We start from the raw sequence: 22,500 nt of genomic DNA, 5'->3' as shown, positions 1-22,500 counted from the left end.
CCGGATTCACTCGTTCCTCAGATATTTTTGGGGGATATTTCGCATGAACCTCTTTTAATCAAGGAAAAAGCTGACGGCTGCCTCCTCACACAGGTTCTCGCAGCTCCAGTTTCAGGCCTTCGCCAGTGAGATGAGAAGGAATCTCGTCGAGCTCGTTAAAATCACGTCGTCGTAGTCGTGTTTTATTTGCGGTAATATTTTTGTCCAAAACCCTCGTGCTTGACTTATTCTCCCTTTCGATAACATAGTTTTAAAAATACAACGTTCTATCCGTTGAGCCATTCATTCAACTTTTCTTCCAACCTCTCGCGGCTCAAAAACAATCAAACACGTCTATTTTTAGCTGTTTTCCATCTTCCCGCGGATCCAATATCCTCTGTATACGTCTCATCTTTATACACTTTGGCTCCCATTTAGATTATTTTAACCCCTCGAGTAGGTGATGGATTCCGTGTCAAAAGAATTCAATTAAACACTTTTTAGTAGAAATAAATCCCAGTCATTGGCCCAAAGCCTTTTTTTATTTTTTTTTAACTGAAACAGGTGCTAACATCTACGCCGTCTCAGTTGATGATGAATATATATTTTAATGTACACGCTATTTGCATCCTATGGAATACATCGTTAACCTCTCTCCTGCCCTCCTTTTGAACGCGACACCGTAAAGTCGTCCGTAACGAACGTAATTCCCTCGCCCGTTTACAAACGAAGTCGTAATGGGGCCATTACACTGATGATGTGTAATGGTGCCGTGAGATTTGTGCCATTTAGAAATAAAGGAAAAAAAATGCGTGCGTCGTAATAATCTCGTGGAGTGCATTAAAACCCATACGTCCTCCTTCAGCGCATTTAAATTGGGTCGGCGGTGCACTTTTCTGGAGCAGGAGTCAGCCGGGGGAGTCATTACACCCGCGACGGCGCCGTGGCATTTTTCCATCAGCGAGGATGCCGGAGAATAATATTTTTGGAGCAGTCGAGCAGCGTCGGTACAGTTTGTTAACCCCGGGTACTCGGATATAGTCTGGGGGTGGGGGGCGTGGCCTGAACATGCGTGACTCCATGGAGATGCATTATAGTGTGTGTGTGTGTGTGTGTGTGTGTGTGTGTTTGGCTGCGTTGGCGGTTCTTTAACTGATCCAAGACCTGCTTCGATACCACTCCACCGTCGCCATCTGAGACGACCCCGACGAAGGTTCGAGCGGCCGTCGCTCGCCATCTTGCCTCCGTGGCCACTTGTTGGAGTTTAACAGGACGTTGTTTTTGTGGAGGCCACGTTTACGGGATGGGAAATCCTGCATATAATATACAATGTGTATTTTTGTTTTTCTTCCAAATTTCAAAAGGGACCCTCAAACTTTATATAGTCTTCCAATCCTAAAATCAAGATCGAGTGTAACGGGTCGATTTTTTAAGATCAAAAAAATGTGAGAGACGGAAAAATGGACGATCATAAAATGAATGCGTATTTTCAGTCTCCTCCTCAAAGTTTGAAATGCACTAAGTTAATTGCACAGCGCCATAGATGCACGTTACCGTGACGCTGTGCCTCAGGCCGCCGTTGTATGAGAGAGACTCTGACGTCGTCGTTGAGCCCGTTGTGTACAGTAAAGATTGAATATTTCATCACGCATGTTCCAGTAAATGGAGACCGTAGCAAAGCGCCAGGATCATTTATATTGTGTTGAGTTTTATCCAGAAGCTCGTTATTATGATAATTAGAATATTATCATTTAGTGAATGATTCTTCCTCTGGGCCGAGCTGCAGTAATGTAATGTCAGATCATACGCGGTGAAAGTCGCCACGTAATTTACACATAAATAATGTACGTTTTTTTAAAATTTTTTTAATTAGTGACACATTCTCTCTTTTTTTTTTCTGCTGAATTTCAATTTTGTGCTTCAGAGGATGTCTTTAATTCACTGAGTGAGCGACAATGTGAAGCAGATTATTTTTTATGTTTATGGAGGAAGCTTTAAAAAAAGAAGAAGAAGAAAAACTTAACAAGCACAGACTGCTTTTTCTGTCTTTGACGGCTTTCTACGACGTCCATAATGTTTTATAAACGTACTCGTAATGCAAAAATAATCTGCGTACAAATAATCATCATTATTAACAACAATCGTAGAACGTTATAAATGCATTTTATATGGACTTATCAGTCCAAGTATCATATTGTTTCATCATTGCTGGTCACTCTATTCTCATAGTTGTAATGTATTATAATATTTATATATATATAGGCAGATATACAGCTGGTTATAAATCACTATAAAGTACCGTAAATGAATTGTCATCCTTAAAATTGGAGAACCGGGAGGGGAGACGTTTGGCGAGAGGCAGCGAGATGCAACGCACTAAATTAGGACGTTGATATCGGCTCGTTTTTACACAGGAAATATTTCACCCAGCTGCAGGAACAAAAAGGCATTGTTCCCCATACCCCCCTGTTTAATACAGTAAGCTGATTATTGTTTAAATAAGGAAGCAATTAGCGGCTTTAGCGTAGTGAAATTGCCAGGTCCAAACTGTCACTATTCATCAAAAAAATAATGCACGTTTTTAAGCTCCTCTTCCTTCTCTTGCCTTCTGTTGACAAATTACTGCCTCGGGCTGTCGATTAATCAGGGAGCAGGAATGTGTGTGTGACGTGTGTGTGTGTGTGTGTGTGTGTGTGTGTGTGTGTATGCGTGTGTGTGTGTGTTTCCCCTCCAGATTGGGGGGGGGAGGTTGGAGTTGGTGGAGGTCAGAAAGGTATCGAGGGCCTCGGTTGAGTTCTGGACGCATCGTAGTTTACTACGAATAAAGCTCATGATTCTATCGGGACTCTTAGACGCCGTTAGAGCTATTTGTATTTTTAAAAACGTCTACCTAATTACGTCTGACCTTTTTTCATGTTTTTTTTTTTTTATGTTAATATAAGATGAGACGATCTTTTATTAGTCCCGCAGCGGGGAAATCTGCGATGTTATTGAACATTGTAGATATGCACCTTTTAATGGTTTCTTTGAGGATCCCTGGACCTCACTTTTCGTACGTCCACTTCAGGCGTAACCCCCGGTTACCGTAAGATTTATTTATTTTTTTTTTTTTGCTTCTTCTTTTTCTGCCGCCGGGCATTATGTAAATAGCCGCATTGATTGCAGGTTCTCCTGCTGTCGAATTTGATTAACGGCAAAGTGGTGGAACCTCGTGACGGAGGAGTCGCTGTGTCAACAACAACGGAGTGTTGCTAAATAAACAGCGCGGGATCTCCGGAGGTGGTTGACGCCATCGCAGCGGAGCACGGGGGTTCTGAGTCGGACAGGAAGTGACATGTTTAAGATAACATTCAACACGATGACATTCTTAATGATGAGAATCTTTTTTTCAGCAAGCACGAGTACTTTAAAATCATTATTCCATATTTAAAGCCACACTAAAATGAATTATTATTGTTATTCATTACAGTATTTTTGCGTGCCAGCAGCAGAATATATTCAGACAAATGTTCAGGTCTCACAGACAAACGTCATGCTAATGGTGATAAATAATTTGAAGCGATCAATACGAAGCGACATCAAGCGCTCGTAAATGAATTCATTCATTTCGAAGCCACTTTCGAGCACCTGTGGACGCGCTTTGATGTTCCGGTCGAGTGGCGTAACCAGGCAGTCGGGTTGGAAAACAAGCCGGCCACAACGCGCGGACTTTGCACCCGTTCCCCCTCTCCCACCGTGGGCCGGCCACCCGGGAGCCCCTCTCAATGGAATACAAATTCACCCATGAATGGAAAGACAAATGTTTAGCCTGGGAGAGAGATGGAAAGAGGGGGAGGGGGGGCTGCTGCTGTAAAAGGCGGACAGATAATTTAATAAGGCAGCGCTTCTGAACTAGCTCACATCGTCACTCCTCCTCCTAACCTACACACACACACACACACACAGACACACAGTCACAGCCGGTGGCTTTTTCAAACACACACACACACACACACACACAAGAGGACGCCTCGTGGAATAATACGCCTTTAAAGCTTCTGTCAGGTGTCCAATCGCCACGAGTGCTACATGTTTTGACAAATGGTGTTCCACCTAACACTGAAGTCCTGTTGGTGGTGATGATGAGAGAGAGAGAGAGAGAGAGAGGATGGGAATGAATGCATGCCCCCCCCGGTGACTGATCGTGTGTCACATCTACAGTCTTGAGCGTACATCAACGCCGGGCTCCGCCGCAGTCATGTGCACAGCGGGTGATGGGGCCTGCGGGGAGACGGTGGTAAGCCTTCCTTAAGCCCGACTTACTGGAGGATGACATCAGTCCAGTCTGCCTCGAAGCGCCCGAGGGGAAGGCGGACTCGTCACGGTGTTTTGAGACCTCATAGATTGATAGGTTGTTTTTTTTTTTACCTCATGAACTGGTTAAAGTGTTTCACTTTTTGTCTAAATTTCCATTAATAATTTTTCCGAAAAAGCAACGACAACAATACAGTAAATTTACCGGCTGCGTCGCTAGTTAATGTTTTGTGACTATAAAGTAATTTAAAAGTATTCTTCTGTAGCTATAGACATTTTTTTTTAAACTTTTTTTATAGTTTTATTTTATTTACAGTTATTTTTATGCAACGGTAAAGAATGCCGTTGCAATTAAAAAATGTTTTTACCTATAATTCTTATTTTACTGATTTATTTAACTTTGGGATGAACACTGAACGTTATCGTCTCAACATCAGACGCTAATGTTAAGTGTTAGAAATAAGGACGTTCTTTTAAGGGTGGTGGATGAGCAAAAGGAGACTTTTAACGTGATTTAAAAAGAAGAAGAAGAATCCAACCTAAAGGCGTGTTTGTTTCCTTCCCCGCCCCCCGCGTACACAAGCCCACACATCACACCACCTTGCTTCGCCACCCACCCGTTGGAGGGCGGATTCGCTTCAACGCGTGGCGCGTGCCTCCCACTTGGCTGACTGATGGGCGCCGGGAGGAGCACCGCGTAGGCCGAGGCTGATTTATCTGCTTGTTTTCCAGCTCCGTCACAGTCAGCCCCAATGAAGGTCTGCCATTTAAAGGCAGTAAGTAGAAGATGGGAGGACGACGCTCACTTCACTCTCCGTCTCCCGGGCCGGTGGCGCGTGATGAACAGAGGTGGCGGCGGCGGCGGCGGCGACTCAGATTAACTCGGATCGGTGTTAAGTTCCTCAAAACGGGTGGTGATGAGGTGGCGAGGTTCTCCGAGTCCAGAGAGGGTTCTTCTGCTCAGGCATGAACCGCCGCGTGGTTTTCCAACCAGCTAATTAACCCATTATGAATGTGAGTAATGATTTCTACACATTGTGTAATAAATAACACTGGGGGGGCGGACGGGGGTATTTCACACCACGTTGGTAATAATTTATTTTTTGTGAGCGGGTGTGAAAGGGGCCGGAGTCACCGTTTTTTGGTTTTTTTTTTTAACCCCGTGTGCGTCGAACGCTCCACGGGTCCGGAGCGTCTCGTTTACGGGGGCATTCATCACGCCGTGCGGAACAATGCAGAGCGTCAGTGTGGTGCGAGCCGTGGAAATGAATCAAAGCTCCTGCCATTGTTGTACCAGTGTGCTGCAATACATCATATAACTCCTCACCTCCTTAATTAGTCTCCTTTTAATGTTTCCTTTCCAGTGTGTTACATGCACCTGTTTAGTTACTATGTGTTTCCTAAGGAAGGACCAACAGGTTTTTTTTGTTCTTTTCTAAATGTATTTCCAGCTTAAACCTTTTTTCTTCCGCTCTGCTTTCCCCCCCCCCCCCCCCCACACACACACACACACACTTTCAGTGATTTCTTTAGAGGAAACACGAGTATCCCCGGCGGCTGCCTTTTCATCACCGGAAAAGACAGATTACCTTTCTAAACGCGACCCGAGTCCCGCCTTTTTTTTTTTTCTTTTAGGGTTTTCATCGTGAGCGCGTCTGGAGCTCCTCGACCGCAACGTGCTTCAGGTGCTGCTGGGAGAGGGAGTGTCGAGAAACACAGCTGGTTTTCACCTGCTGGGAACGAGCGTCGCCTTGTCATTTACACGTGGCTCCGCTCCATCGCTCCACCGCGGTGTTTCGTGCTCGGCCCGCGACGATTTGTTTGGAACGCTCGTCGAGAGGTTTTGAAAACGTGTTTTGACCTTCACGGTGGATTTTGAGCTAACGAACGGTAACACGACGTCAAACGCGAAGGCTTCTCGTTGGGACAGCATAGCCGTAAACATTATTTAAATCTAATGAGCTGCTCGGGTTGTCTGTACTGCACCTCCCATATATTATAATAATAATAATAATAATAATCTGTTCACTCCACCGTTTCCTGCCTTTTGCTTGTTGAACTACACGGTTCGTATTTAATTTTTCCGGTTAGCACGCTAATGTTCGCCAAGTAGCATTAAACATGCAAGTCAGATTTTCATCTGACGTGAACTGGTAACATTTAACTTTTCTTAAAGTAGCACACACACATTTTTGAATTGTGGAACATTAAGCCATGAAAAATCCAACATAACTTCAGTGTGAGTCACCGTCCATCACCAATCACCTGCCTTGTAAAGGTAACTGATGACGGTCATTTCAAACAACAAGGACCCATTCCAGTCATATCATTAAATAGAAATGATTTATTTCAAACTTTTAACAGACCAAAGAGGCTTTTTAGTGACGATTTCTTCTTAGAAATGAAAGCAGTGAACAAGAGACACACGGAATTACAGGTAACGGCCTCAACCTTCTTCTCTGTGAGAGGGCGTTTGAAGATGAATACAGCAGACGGTTACAGTATTTAGTTTTTGGGATGGATTGTTGTAGCCGGGCCACATGGTGAAAGCTATTTTAAAAGCTAACGCTTGATCAAGCTAACGCCCCGGCTCCATTAATCCGTCACAAAACGGAGAGGAAATGGACGGAAGGTATTTCTTATTCCTTTTTTTTTTGTTTTACTTTAGCAATATCTGATCAAATGTAATAATACTAAAAATAAACATGATTAATTGAGCACAATTGAGCTCAAACTGCTTTACTACCCATTTAGACCAAATAGAGGCCAAATAAACAAAGATGATTCTGAATACAAATGTTTATATATACATTTTTACATTTTTTTTTATATATACATTTATACATTTTTTTTTTATATATATACATTTATTTATATACATTTATACATTTATTTATTTATTTATACTTTTTTTTTATATATACATTTATACTTTTTTTTTATTATGAGGAATACATAAGACATTGGGTTTAAAAAGTTTTTTTTTTGTAATTTTTGTCACAACAATCCAGTTAAAGGTCTGAACTGTTGTTAATTCTGGGCTTTGTTAATGATCAGATATTACTTGGGTGATGTAGCAGGTGATCCGTCATGTTTGATGAATCGGATGTGGGCCAGCTATCCGGCTGACGGGCCCGTTTCAACCCCGTTGGTAACTGACACTTTTTTTCTTTCCGTCAATGGACTGATCCCGTGGCCCCCCCCCCTCCACCAGAATTCACTGTCACATTATATTCGTCTCTCTATTTTCTCTCTCTCTCTCTCACAGACAAAGTCATTCGACACCGAGCTAAAAACCACTGGCGTCGCGGCCTCTCGCGGCGGTGCTTGTTGTGACCGGGGTCAGTCAGACTACGCTCGCATCGGAGCGGCATTGTGATGAGTTGAAAGCTCGGCAGGGGCCACGCGGTGCCGGGCGGACAACATAATTAATCAACCTGAACGCGGCCGTTTCCTCCACGACGCTGACCGCTATCATTAGCTATCGGCCTAATTGTCGCTCATTAGCTTGCTGTTCATAGCTGTCACGGATTCGCACTAGAATATCGAAAAATTGTCCACCCCCAGTAGGAAGCTGCTAAAATTGACACAAACACACCAAGACGCACTATTCCAATCTGACTGACTCATGAGACTTTTTAATAATATCGTCTGTCTGGAGAATATTGGTTTCTAAAAACTTTTTTTTTTTTTGGGGATGTTTCAGTTGATGCTCATTTCCCTCTAAGACGATTCAATACGTCTCTAGATTCAAGGTCTACTATTGGGAAGAAAAAATAAATAGAAATCCAATATAGCTACGCTTGTGACGATGACGTGATTCAAATTTCTAATTAAATTTGATGGTAGCACTACAGGCTGTAAATGCAATACCTGGCACCTTGCTGTGGAAACACATGCAGCACAACCTGTTTTTTTTTTTTTTAAGCTCCGTTTTTGGTCTCCACCTATGCCTTTTTTAGTAAATAGCTGCTAAAATTACCCACTATGTTCACCAGCTAGTTGCACATTTCTTTTCCTGTGACATATGATGGTTTTATGGCATGCATGAATACAAATTGTCAGCCTGCTGCAGTGAAAGCAAACCCCCCCAAAAAACAGTTGCGAAAACCAAAAGAATTTAAGATGAAGTCGTTTGGAGCTCTGAGAAATAACTGGTCCTCGATGACTCAATCAGCTGTGGACTCGTATCTAGCGCTCGCTGAGGTCCATAATGGGGGTGGAAAGGGGGGATGGAAGGTCCCGGGGAGCTTCCATCCCCCCTTTCCACCCCCATTATGGAGTTGCGGTTGAACACAATGGCGACTGCGCGTTGATTTCCATCATCGCCGGCTCACGGTGACGGAGACGGTGGAAATAAGGCAAAGAAAGAAACAGTAACTCTTGTCTTTTATGTACAGGCTTTATGGAGTTGAAGGCAAGTGGATTTTGGCAACTTAACTCACAGTTTTAGCTTTAATACACCCCCATCTTCATGAATTAAAAGGTAAAGCTTGTCACACACTACTGCCACCCCGACACCCTGCCTGGTTCCTCCATTTTCTATTTCTCTCCCTCTTAACAGATGCGTTTCAGCCTCTTTAATGCCTCGATAGTAACCAAGAATTCATAGAATCGTAGTTATGTAACTGTCAATAGCAGCGATTTAAGAATATAAATATAAGATGCACAGAAAGGCAGGTTTCAGTACTTTAACCAGTGTAAGTGTCACTTTAAACCTACTTACGAGCAGGGTCAATTGAGAGTGTAATAAAGTGCACGTGTTACTCTTTAAAAAAAAAGCTTTTTACACATAGTTAGGGATATTAAATGGATCGCAACGTTATGCAATCATGGGTACACATCTCACACACACACACACACACACACACATTGCATGTTCTTAGTGGCATATTCACTTTATGTCCTCCTTTTTATCAAACGGGGACAGTCTTTTTGTTCCCCTCTTTTGTCTGGACCCCGCCATTGTTCCGCCCACCTGGTATTTAAAGACAATCATGGCACGGCTAGTAATTAGCTCCCGGGGATGCCACTCGTTTTTTTTCAACGCTGGCTTTTGTCTGCAAACATAATACCGCGGGTCTATTTTTTTATTTTTTTTTGTCAGATGCCGCGATCACAAGAGGACGCGACAACGACTTTTTCGACAGGTGGTTGGTGTTTTTTTTATTTTTTTTATTATTTGATGAAGATTAGACGGCCGGCGTTCATTCTGCCGAATCACGCGGCGCCATTTTGGGGACAGTTTCAGGACAAAGTTTCCAGCAACGCTGCCAAACCCCCCCCCCCCCCCCCCCTCCCGGGGCGCTAGTTGGTTTCTTTCCTAAATTCCAAAAAGATCTAACACATTAACTCCCACCTCCAAAAGAAAAAGGTGCTCCGCTCACTGAGATAACTGCATCAGCTGACTGGTGGCATGAGTGACGGACAGTTTGAGTTTTACATTAACAGCCGTTCTTAAGCAATGAATCACACTCTCTGAACTGGGCAGCGGAGTGCAGTCCCAGTGTGTTGTATGTACAGTGTGTGTGTGTGTGTGTGTGTGTGTGTGTGTGTGTGTGTGTGTGTGTGTGTGTGTGTGTGTGTGTGTGTGTCCCAAAGGGGCCAGTGTTGTACTAAATAACGTTGTGTGCTCACAAAGGTTAAGCTGTGAGTCAGAACCAGTGATGACAGGCGGACCAATGAGTCTCAGCAAGGCTGCTAGGAAGTTGTGTGCAGCAGATGATACAACTACACACACTACACACACACTCGCAACTCACTGGGCATTATTGGATTTTTAAGCACCGTCTCTATGAACTATAAATCTTTCTCCTGCTCCTCCTCGAGCACACAGACATCGACTTTGAGGTAACAATGATCGGTTTATCATCTGTTATTTTTGCTGACTGTTCATTTCACTTCAAGCCTTCCTTTCCATAGAGCCCCTCATAGGTGGTATGGACCCTTAATTAGCTTAAAATGTAACTTTATTTAACCCTTATTCGCGTTATATCTCTTCAAATATCCTGGCATGAACAAAATCCTAATTTTTGATAAAAGACAATTGAATATTTATATTTAAAGGCCCTTAAAACTTGTTTTCTTAATGCAAGTCGGACAACTTTACCGGGCAATGTCCTATACAGTCCAACCTTATATAAGTTTGATTATTAACTACGTATTTCTAGTTTCCTTTAAGGATGTTTAATTCATAACTGATTGTTGCTTATTTATTCAGGAACATGTTTCAACCCATCAAACCCACTAAATAAAGGTCTTTTAATATATCTTGGCTTTTTTAAAGTGCCTCAACAACGTCCTTGTTCTGCTTTCTGTAATTTATTTTTTAAGAGAAAATAATTATTGTTTCTCTCCCAAATTCTGCAGCAGAATCTGAGACGCAGACTGTTTCCAGAATAAATCCGAGGTCCATTGTGGTTCGTGTTTGAGTCGAGGTGTGAATGGGACTGACTGGGAGGGAGAAGCCTCCTCAGCCAGAACCGAAGCTTTGTGACCGGACCTTTTTTTTATGCTTATTATGGATTACCCCGAGCCAACAAAACAACCTCCAAAAAGTTTATTCCTGATTTCTGGAGATTTAAATCCATCTGAACTTGACATGAATTGAAGAATTCCAATTCAACAACATTTTTATTGAATACCTTGAATGCGTCTTGAAAAAGCAATTCCCCAGAAACAAGAGAGATGAAATTGTAAGTCTGGTACGAGACAAACGGTCTGTGGCACCGCTCTGAATTATACATGAAAAGCAGGATGGGCCTTAGTTCTGCCTTCTTGGCCGAGCGTGATTCAGACGGTCTGTGATCGTGAGCACGCCACAGTCGCACGGCAACACACACACACACACACACACACACACACACTCTATCTGTAAGACCAGCTTATTGGAATCAGTGGCTCCTTTACAGTCGGGCTGATGTGTTAGTTTCAAATTAATATTGTCCACGTTCTGATGAAATACACTTGATAACAGATTTGATTCACGATTCTATCAAACACCACTGCTTGCTTAGGATTTAAATTTTAATTAATTAATTTCTTTCACATTTTAAATTAGATCATTCCGATTCATTTATTAGAGAATATTAGAGAATCGGTTCGGCCAACTTACTAAGTTACTAAGTTAATATGCACAATAATGCAAACATCCTTGTCCAATGACGTTTATATATATATATATATATATATATATATATATATATATATATATATATATATATATATATATATATATATATATATATATATATATATATATATATTTTTTTTTTTTTTTTTTTTTTTTAAATATATTTATATATATATATATATATATTTAAAAAAGATATATATATTTATATATTTTTTATTCTCACTTTCTAAAATATATTTATATATATATATATATATATTTAAAAAAGATATATATATATTTATATATTTTTTATTCTCACTTTCTACAATTTACTGATGGAAAATACAGAATCTATTAACTAATCATTTATTTGAGCTGCACACTCATATTTTAAAGGAACGTTACGATGATGGAAAAACACCTAAGAACACCTTCCTGGAAACTCCTGAGGTTACTTTGTGGTTGAACGCCAGGAGGCACCGCGTCGTGAGAGTGACTCTGCAGCCTGTGCGTGCACGAGGGCCTCCCCTCTTTTAGTGAAAGACACTCTAATGTCACCCCGACCTGCGTGGCTGTTTACAGGATGCCCTCTGAGTTGGTCCCATCTGCCGGTCCGAGTTAGTCTTTACTTTCACTGCACACGGTCGACGAGAGAGGCGCTTTATGGTGCTTCGGAGCTAGACGCTGTGGACGCATGCCACACCAAAGGTACATGCATGCCAGGGGGGGGGGGGCGGAAGGTGATTTCCTCGATGCGTGCACATTCAAGACGGTTAAAAATCCAGCCGAACTCACCTCTCAGTCGGGTACGATGCACTCGCTGGCAAACGGCAAGCGTGCGATGCCTGGTACTTTATTTGGCTGAATTAATACAAGCCACAGCTCTGCCAAAAGCCATAAAACATAGACGAAACCCCTCACAACAACAACAACAACAATCGCACTCTTAACATCAGCGTTGGATTGACGCGCACGTAGTTATTCGTACGCGTCGCTCTTTCTCTTTCTCTCTCGGCATCGCGGGGTCGATTAAATCATCCCGGGGTTGTGACTCAGCGGGGGCCCACTAATGTGTGCACTCCTGCTTAATGCAACACTAAAATTTTAATGACGGCTATATTTAGCCGGAAACCATATTTTACCAACTTGCATAGTTTAGCAGCAACAGCTGTAGAATCTCCCGGTGTGGGGGGGGGGGGGGGGGGGGGGGGGGGGGGGGGGGGCTCGCCTAAAGCACATGTCTCATGTGAAGGTAAGAAAGGGGGTCATGGAATGATACAGCATCCTCGCTTACTCGCACAACGTTTTCGTTGTCTTTATTAGTCGTGTTGTAAATATAGCATCCAAGTGAAGATGAGGAAAACGCTGCGTCACTGTGGAAAGTTGCATTAATGAATTCCTGAGTCAGTGTTGCATCGGAGGTTCGGTTACATCTGCTGTCTGAAAGGTGTTAATCTCTGAGATCAAAGCGGGATTACAATCTACACTTCACACCCGAGCTACTGGCAGGCTTGAGGCAAACAACTGACAATGTTGGGTTATTTATTAGACTCACTGGCAGAAGGGAAATCCTCAGTATCGTATTTCTGTGCTCCAATAACACTTGTTTTTCTTTTCTTTCTGCATTATAGACATCTAACACAATTTGTTCAGTGCACATTTTTTTTTTTAACCGAATGCATCCTACATTTTCATTTGTTGTTGCTCAAGGAGAGAAACACAACGTTTTTAGCACGAGCTGAACTTGACGTGTACTTTAACCGAGACTGCAGAAGTGCTTAAACTTGTATTCTTTCTCCATTGGTCGCAAAAAAAAGAAGTCTCATTGTATTGAGGTTTATGAGACAATGACCCGACTTCTCTGTTGATTTATTACCTTGGTAAATATGGTTAACATGTGTCGCAAGTCTTTTTTCATTCAAAATCAAATAGACAAACCGAGGTGAAAATGCTGACGGAGCTAACGGTGTTAGCCGTGCAGAGCTAGCCTGCATGGGACATTTGTTTTGGCTAAACTGGTAAGACCATATTGATGACGAGTTGCCTGCTTTACACATCTTGCAACTTGAGGAATGAATCTTAAGCGTCTTGTCGTCGGCTGTCGTGATTTTCCGTTCGCCCGATTAGCTGCCTGCGTGAGAGCCGTGAGACTCAACCGTACGGGGGATATCTGCTGATCGGACGACCGAGGCAATGAGCTCACAGCCGTGTGATCTTGTGGCAAAAAATAACTCCCCTAACCAGCCCCCCCCCCCCCCCCCCCCCCCCCAAAATGCGCTGCAGTCGAAACTGAAATATTCATCGCCATTTCTTTTTTTTGCCAGACGCTGACGTTACATAAATACATTGTGACAGTGTTCAGACGGGCAAGTGCACACCCTCACACCCAAACACTCTCACGTACACAAGGACAAGTTCACCTCCCCCCCCAAAGTTTGACAGGCCCAATAACCTCAGCTGAAGAATTGTGCGTATCTCTTTAGCTGTCTGAAAAGGGCGACGCGAGTGTTTGGTGTGGATTAGCATGCCGCGCATGAATGAGATGCTAATGTCTGCGAGCTAATGAGGCCCGCTGAAACGTGGTCTAAAACCGATGGTCTTTTAAGCGATTTGAATATAACCCGGTGTGTCTAATGTGTTTTTATCTTAATATTAATAAGGCATATTTACTTTTATTTTAATGAGTTATTTGTTCACGTGACCTTTTAAGCTTCTCGAGTTACTCATAGGTCGCTTTTCATGGATGAGTGTTCAACGAGTTCATAGGAGCCCAGCAACGCTATTGTTTGTGTACAAAGGTATGCTTGGATGTTTTTTCCTCGCTGTGCATTTTAAACATCAGATGGAAATATTTTTTTTGTTGGAGTGCTTGTGGGGGGGGGGAAGAAAAAAAAAAGAAATACATGAATAATGCATCTGCACTCAGTGGCAGCGGTGGGGCCTTAATGAGATTTTTTTTTTTAGTGGGGGGGGGGGGGGGGGGGGGTGATTGTGCTCGGGGCAAAAAGGAGAAGTTGGAAAGGAAAGAGTGAAGGTGAGTCTCTTGGTTCTATTTCACGTGGTGGCTAAATGTAATTATGGGCCTCCAGGTATTATCCTCTCAAAAGATATATATATTATTAGATTAGTATTACTATGACTGCTTTCTGTAATACCCACTGCTGCTTTTATCATTACAAGTAATCAATATATATTATTATTACTCTTATTGTCACTGCAACTACTGCTATTTTTCCTCACAGAGGACATGCGGAGTGTCATGTTGTACGGATTGTGAGACACATGTGTGACATTGGGCTATACAAATAAAAATGTATATGAATTTAATGTAGTTTATTTTGCCAAAAACAACATATTGTTGATAATCTGCGTCATAGATGCCGGTTAGTTTGGTTACTTTACGACAGCACGGTGCTCCTTCTGCAGGATTTAATCATCAAGGTATCTTGATCAATCCGCCGTGTGTATTCCCACTTGAAATGCTTCCAGTCTGAACTGGCACCGGCCAGCTGTGACGAAAGTTAATCACTTGAAAGCGAAGGCCTTCATAAAATATAGCAGTTACAGGGAGAGAGAGAGAGAGACGCTTCAAGCTTTATTCTATAACGCTGCTTCTTTTCTTTACAGCGTTTGACATCATTAAAAAATAAATGAATGTCAATGTGATGTGTTTCTTTTGGGTGGAAGTAGCTTCCGGCGATACGGCACGTCGCTCTGGCGTTGCCACGACGTCTGCTTTTTAACGTGTCCGGAGCTGGCGGGCAGCAGAAGGTGCAAAACGGCGTCCGTTTGACACCAACACGTCAGTGTGACAATGGCTCAGCCAATGATACTCAAGCATCCGGTTCTTCCTCCAGTGAAAGAGTCTCAAGGGTCCTCGTAAAAGTCATCAGTTCAATCTTAGAACATTTACAGAAAATATTAGAATTTAATTAAAGTTTTGTGTTTTTCATTTGTCAATGTTTAATTCAAATGTGGGATTTTTTTTTAATTTTCTTTCAATTAACTGACATATTCAATTAAATTAAGCCCATTTCACCCATCACTCTGCGCTAATGGCGCCGGGATTGTGGGTCCGGGTGGCATCCCATCAACGCTCCAGATCGTCATTGACTTAACGGGCCTTGGCTGGTTTTCCTCCCCTCAAAAATGACATGTTCATTCATGTTTGTGTCATTGTGGAACACTAAAGAGTAAAGAGTGCGTTTCTTTTTCTTTTTTTTTTCTCCTAATTGATTTATTTGATCTTTTCAGTAAAAATGTAATCTTGGCTCTGAATGTTCAGTTCCTGGAAGCCCCTTTTAAAGAGGAAGGATGAAGTCAGTTGTTGTTGTTATGAATATTATCACTTAAAGATAGGCTTCTTTTTTTTAAAATTGTTTAACTGCGTTACTGCAGGTCTGGTATTTTAATCACTATCGGAGCTGCTGTTCGACTGGCTTCCAGTTTTACTGCCAGTAGAGCACCGGTGACGTGCTCCTTTCCATGTGCCTTATGCAACATGCCACTAAGAACATATGGCATACATGCCCATTGCACCCAAAACCATCAGCCGGATGCGATCAACCGCTTTGTGTGTGTCTGACTGTCAGTTCCGCTGTTGGAGGGTTATTGGCCGCGTTTTGCCTTTTCGACACCACACTCCTAAAATAGTCACCGACAACACGGTCGTGTTTTACAAGCAGCGGTATATTTATGGCAAAAAAATATAACACCAAACTGTTGTCACTCTGTGGAAAAAATGTTCACCGGGGACATTTTACACACATTCATTTTTAGAGGTGCCAGACTGAGAAATTAACTTTTTTTACTGACAGCGTGCGCTACTCATACGTGACATTCTGACTTTTAGGGAGCGTGCTGAGCAGTAAACATATTAGTCTTGTAAGGCGACTCAAAGTAGCTTTTTGTTAAGCATGATGTGATGGAGTTCATGACATTTATTCTGAGTTATTACTCATTAAAAAACAGTCCTTCACTCCAGCTAAGGTGGTACAAATATGGCTTTAGACACAAGTAACACCGGGTGAAACAAATATGTATTCAATGGTTTTTTTACGTATTGTTTTTCTCAAGAATCTAATTATGAATGTGACCCACGTTCCCAAAGTTATTCTCTGGCAGGCGAACAGATGTCATTGGATAGTCGGCTGAACACACATGCCACATAACTTAAATGAAGTTGTTTTACACAAAAACAGTGAATTGCAAATAAATTGAATAATGGCCCGGGAATAATCTAAATAAATTGTTTGTTTGGGTTCAACGTTGAGCATCAAAACCCATTTTTTTCTCTGCTTTATGACGTCATTGTTGGTGTGCGGTGCAGCTGGAGCCTCACGGTGTTGTCTAAGACTATTTTCCGAAAATATTGGGACCGTTGTTTTTTGCAAGTAGCCACAAACTTTGATTAAAAATAAATATATAATTGCGACAAAAGTGTCACAAAAGTACGTTGTCACTTTTGGTGAACTCCACTTTTTTTTCAAGTTTTTGCATCCACCTGAAAACTTCCAAAATCTCCCATGATGCATCAGTGTGCCTGGTACAGCACCACGGGACTCTGGTGAACAAAACGAGTTAACACGTCGACTCGCGCTCTGTTGAGAATCGCACCGCAAAGATTGCTAATGATGATGGCGACCGCAGCCCCCGTAACCAGAGGCGAGCGCGGCTATTCATAGACGCAACACTTCTTTTTTTTATTTAGAAGCAGAGGAACGCGGCGGCGTCTGCTCCTTTTTTTTTTTCTTCTCACCTTTAGTATTTTCTTCATTTATTCGGTGGACTACTCCCGATCTCATTCCCGTCTCACTCACTTCATCGTACCGGGTGCGTTTTCCTCCCTCGGTTTCTCCTTCGTGTCTCCGGGTGCCCCCCCCCCCCCCCCCCCCCCCCCCCATGTGTGTATTCAGGACTCGGCATCAAGTATTTATTTCTGCAGAACGGAGAACACAAGGTCAAAGGTGGATCTAAAGGAAGACTCTTGGCAGAGGAAGTGAGGACCGTGCATGTGATACCAGTTTGAAGAAGGCTCTTCTTTTTTTTTAATATGAAAAGCTTCTCGCTTGCCTGCTTATTCCAGGGTCAGGGGGGGGGGTCACCGTTTGACCTCTGTCTGACATCTAGATTTATTTTTGTACAATCTCAGAATAATCCCGACTCGAGCTTTTAGTTTTGTCTCGTCGGCTCCCACCTGTCGGCCGTGGGAGTCGAGTTGACACGTCTTCTGTTTATTGCAATGCCGAATAGTTGGGACGACGTTGGGCGTTTTGAGCTTTTTTTCTTTTGAGCCGATCTGGAAACCATCCTGACGAGTATCCTGTAATGCGCAAGCTGCAAAACCAAAAACAATGAGTTATAAATTGCCTGTAACACCTCCACATACAAATATATTTGATAGTTGTTAATATAGAGATTTATTATATCAGCTTTAACTGTAAACTAGACTACCACGACTAAAATAGATGTCCTCAAATTTTAATGCATTTACTGTTTCAAGATGAATAGAATGCAATTGCTATTTTTATACTTGTATTATACTTGATTGTAGCCACATTTCTAAGTGTTTATGCTCTGGTTACTAAAGCCGTATGAGTCTCTGAGTCGGGGGGACGTCGTTGTGGAATTTTAGGCCCACTTTTTGACATTGGCGTCTGTGAAAATCCCTCCAGTCTGAAGGTAGGAACAACTCAGTCTCCATGTTTAGGGTCGCTAGAAAACTTCTTCCACAAAACTTTTAGCTCCAGTTGTTTTCGAGCACCGACCGAGGTATTGAGAGAGACGTTAATGTACAGTTGTGGTCTTGAAAGCATCATATGTTAAATTACTTTCATCCCTTATTGTATTTGAATTGATCAACCGGAAATGCAACGTGCTGTAAAACTTTGATCTGTCACTGCACACCTTTTTGGTGTACAAAGTCAGTTCAGAGGGGTTTGTCCTGCTTGTGAGCGCGTTGTAATCCAGGCATGGATTCGGTATGCTTTGTGTGTTCTCGGTGTCATGCTGCATGGGCAGGAGCATCCAGGCAGACCCTAATGTGCATCGCCGGGCACGCTTCCCCCAAAGGAGGCTGAAGAGACGGGGCAAATGGATCGGGTTGATATAACGGAAGATATATATGGCAATGGACATGCATTGTTTACTTGACATGCAGAAAGGGAGACCAGTTGAGCTGCAACGTCTGCTGCATGATTCAATTCGACGGATCACATTCTTCTTTTCTTTCTTTCCTCCCACGTCGTGTAATGGGGTTATTATTTGTCCTCGTAATGGATTTCAGATGTGGAGCGTCGCTCTCAAAAACTCCCAAATTCACAAAACCCCTTTCACAGTTTTAACAAGGCCGCAGATTTTTTAATTTTTTTTCACAATTACGACTACGAGCTCCTAAAATGCTCATTCAATTGACGTTAAGCATGCTAACGTTTGCTTATTGGTGCTAAACGTTCTGCACAACAACAAAAAAAGTACAGCTGAGGCCAGCGGGTATGTCATTAGTTTAGCTGGTAATTGGTTATAAATAACGTATTATATAAGCAAGGAGAAGCTCAGATAACAACTTAATTCTGTGCTGTGGGAGACGATACCCCTCTATGTCTTTACATGGCCAGTAGTTTGCTGCTGTATTCTTGGTCAACATGTTAAATAAAGCTCCATTAATGGCGGCGTTTTCTGCGGCTCCGTCCGCCCGGGTTTATTATTACAGAAATTGCATAAATCATTCAGTGGATTTTTGTAACTCGGTGCCCCTCATTGGCTGTTTTTAGAAGTGTGAGCTATTTCAGTGCCAGGCACTTACATAGCTTGTATTAAAATTAAATAATTCAAGGGAAGGAGGGAGGAGCGAAAAAAAAAAAAAGAAAGGAAAATGGATTGAAGGATTTTGTTAATGCGCAGTTAGTTTTTTTTCCCCACATGAAATTGATGGGTCTCACTTCATCTCTTGTCTTTCACCTACAATTAGAGTTTAATTTCTTAAGTTTGTGTTTTGGTATTGTTAGATACTTATTTTTTTGTTAATGGTGGTGAACATTTATTTAAGATTCATCATTTTTATGATGCAAGTTAACCATTTGTCAATAAAGTCAGCAGTAACCCTGTAATGCAGTCCCCTCGGCATCAAAAAGAAATTTAGAGAAATAATCTTCTGCATCAAATTACCAAAATAAAGCGCTGATTTGCATGACGGTACTTCGTGAGCGTGCCCGACGCTCTGATCCCTGACGCAGCCGCTCCTCTACCTCCTTAATTATATCAAACTCAGACAAACCTGCTCTGTGTAATTAGACCTCGGCTGAGAGGCGGAGAGGTTTCTCTCAAACCCTTTTGTTTAATTGCATCTGATGTTCACTCCTTAACAAGGTTTTGCTAACCTTCCGTAGACATTTAGAGAATAAAGTCTCCTCCCTCCGCCTGTCTTTGCTGCAATATCAATGGCCTTTGATGATCTCCATCATATCATGTATAGATTGCGGTAATATCTTTCAAGGGTCCGTCCGTCACTTCTTTTGATCGGTTTGATAGAAGGAGAAATGAGAAATGAGAGGATTGTTTTGATTTTATTCCGTTCCATAAAAAAAAATTTGTTTGGTTTTCAAAATAATTGTAATATCTGCCCAAATTTACATCCTCATCAAGATACCGAGAAAACATTTTAGTTTGAAGGAATCTGTAATGTGGTTTCCCTCAAAGTCATGTAATGTTTGTTTTGGTTTGATGCCTCTTATAAGGTCCGTGGTTAACAAAAGCAGAAGGGTTAGGGTTATAACGTTTAGTTCGTCGACTTCAAACATCTCGGGACTATCCTGCTGCACCAAACGTGTAAGTATCGTCTCGTCTGTCAACTTTTGGGTCGGCTTACAAAAAGTACGTCTCTAAATACGCACTCTATTCCAGAGGAAATGGAACTTCAATGGAATACGTGGAGCTCTGCACAAGTCCTTCCAGGGACACTAACTACTTCATGTATTATTACACATAGTCCTTTTGCCTTCTAGTCCTTTTGTCTTCTAGTCCTTTTGTCTTCTAGTCCTTTTGCCTTCTAGTCCTTTTGTCTTCTAGTCCTTTTGTCTTCTAGTCCTTTTGCCTTCTAGTCCTTTTGTCTTCTAGTCCTTTTGCCTTCTAGTCCTTTTGCCTTCTAGTCCTTTTGCCTTCTAGTCCTTTTGTCTTCTAGTCCTTTTGCCTTCTAGTCCTTTTTCCCCTTGGCTGTACTTTTACTTCATCAGAGTAAATCTAACCAATGCTTTGTGTATTTCCATGAAGTAATCCTTCCCGATTAAAAGTTTAAGTGTAATCGAACACCAACACGAGACGCCACATAAATGAGGCCTTAAACAAGCGGCTACTGTAAGCTTTTACAACGGCTATTGCATTACATTGCATTACATTGTACAGGTGTTCAGTAATAGCCATAACATTTGGCAAGCAAATAGCCAGATGTTGCATGGCACTTGATCGAAAAGTGAGAGTTATTCAATATGTTTGTTTAGTTATGGTTTTATTTTATCCATGACTATGATCTTTGTTGAAGTTTGAACACCGAGGACATGAGGGTCGACAGCGCCACTGTATAATAGATTGTGAGATTAACCTTGGGATTTATTCATTGATCATCATTCTTTCATCACTCGTCCGAGGGCAGCGCTCTGGATTTTCGACCGGATTCGTCTCCAGTCTAGCAGCCGTGTTCATTGACGGTACCCCAGATAGCTGAAACTCGACCCTAATTGGTCTGAATTGACTGCGACGTCTTTCAATGTTGCATTAAATTACCATTCACAGGTTTATTTTGGTATCTTTGATTGACGACAGGAACGTTTTTCTCTTTGCATAAGCAGTTACTCTAAAGCTCTGACACGGCTGTAAATGAGCACGCTGGATTACATGCTGCATTGCTTCCTGTTGGCGGACCCCGCCTCTAATAATGGAAAGCGATTACAGAATGTAAATATATTACGAGTATTGGTTTACAAAAAGAAGAAAAAGCAGATGAATAGTATAGAAAATGGGGGGTTGATTTCATAAAAATCTGAAGGATTCTAACTTTACCTCCCCAGTGTAAAAATATTATAGTCACTTTTTACCGCTATACCATAATGAGGAGATGGGTCAGGCTATGCGAGACAATGAGTTTCATTACTAATGGGAAACTAAGAGCTTCCCATTAGTAATTACTAAGAGCTTCCCATCAGGCTCTTAGTAATTACTAAGGTCCCTCTTCAATACAAGCCTAACGTTATAAAGTTAAAGGTGTTTAACGGGATTTTACATTTCCCTGTTTTATTTCCCCCCAAAAAATATGATGTTTTTGAACGTACAGGTTGGTTTCATCCAGAAGAAAACTAGCAAGTTATGAACAATATGTTGCTGCGCGGCTTAGCCTGAAACTCTTATTAAACCTCGCGACATTTTATTACTCTCCCCGCCGTCTCTCGATGACCTCCGGAGCTATTTGACTTCACTTATCCCCCCCCCGGGCATTCATTATGTCTTCCATATTACATTCTCAAACTAAAAATAACTAGTTAATGGGCGACGCTTTAGAAAATATTATTGTGCGATTTCCTCGTCTTACAAATTGGCATGAAACAATAGGAAGTTTTTCAGGTGGAAGCAATATGTTTTACACGTTTGGGATAAACACACAAAGGGTCTCGTCATCATTTTGAACACTTTGGCACCAAATTACAGACACAGTCATCTGTTCTTTAAATTAGTGCTTTTAGTACTCTTTACTTTTCTTCTATTAGAATTAAAAATAGCACTCATAACAGCTTGTTTAAAGTCCAGCCAACTGTAGCGCAATCTGGGCTTCGTTTAGAGGAGAACATATGACTAATCAGCGCTAATGAAGGGAACGCCGGGGGGAGGGGGGGGGGGCAGAGACGGGGTTTACAGGTTCGGGGATAAAAGAAGACGAATGTGGGAGGAGGCCGGTGGCTCGTGAAGACGGATGCCCGTCCAACGATGCTTAATGTGTGTGTGGGGGGGGGGGACGCAGTGAGAAATGGCGTTTGGCTCGTGGACGGGTGTGGAGGACGTGAAGAGCTCCGCCGGCTGACTGATCGACTAGAGGAGGAAGAGAAGAAGAAGAAGAAAAAGAGTCA

At 42.1% G+C, this 22,500-nt stretch overlaps 1 protein-coding gene across 3 annotated transcripts in view; it reads left to right on the top strand.

Annotated features, from left to right (window-relative positions):
* The window catches only part of trappc9 (trafficking protein particle complex 9), a 126,118-nt gene that overhangs the window by 85,128 nt on the left and 18,490 nt on the right, over nucleotides 1–22,500 (top strand). The window contains exon 22 of one of the 3 annotated variants that reach the window (XM_034545835.1): nucleotides 5,005–5,214. The exons of the other annotated variants lie outside the window; for them this stretch is intronic. Coding sequence (XP_034401726.1) covers nucleotides 5,005–5,153 — 149 coding nt within the window. The 3' untranslated portion in view covers nucleotides 5,154–5,214. Of the gene's footprint in view, nucleotides 1–5,004; nucleotides 5,215–22,500 lie in introns of those variants that run through there. 3 annotated transcript variants of the gene reach the window in all.

The sequence above is a fragment of the Cyclopterus lumpus genome, chromosome 11, assembly GCF_009769545.1.
Source record: "Cyclopterus lumpus isolate fCycLum1 chromosome 11, fCycLum1.pri, whole genome shotgun sequence".
In the NCBI taxonomy this organism is placed as follows: Eukaryota; Metazoa; Chordata; class Actinopteri; order Perciformes; family Cyclopteridae; genus Cyclopterus; species Cyclopterus lumpus.
Note: the sequence above shows the minus strand (reverse complement) of the source record. Positions and strands in the feature narration are given on the sequence as shown.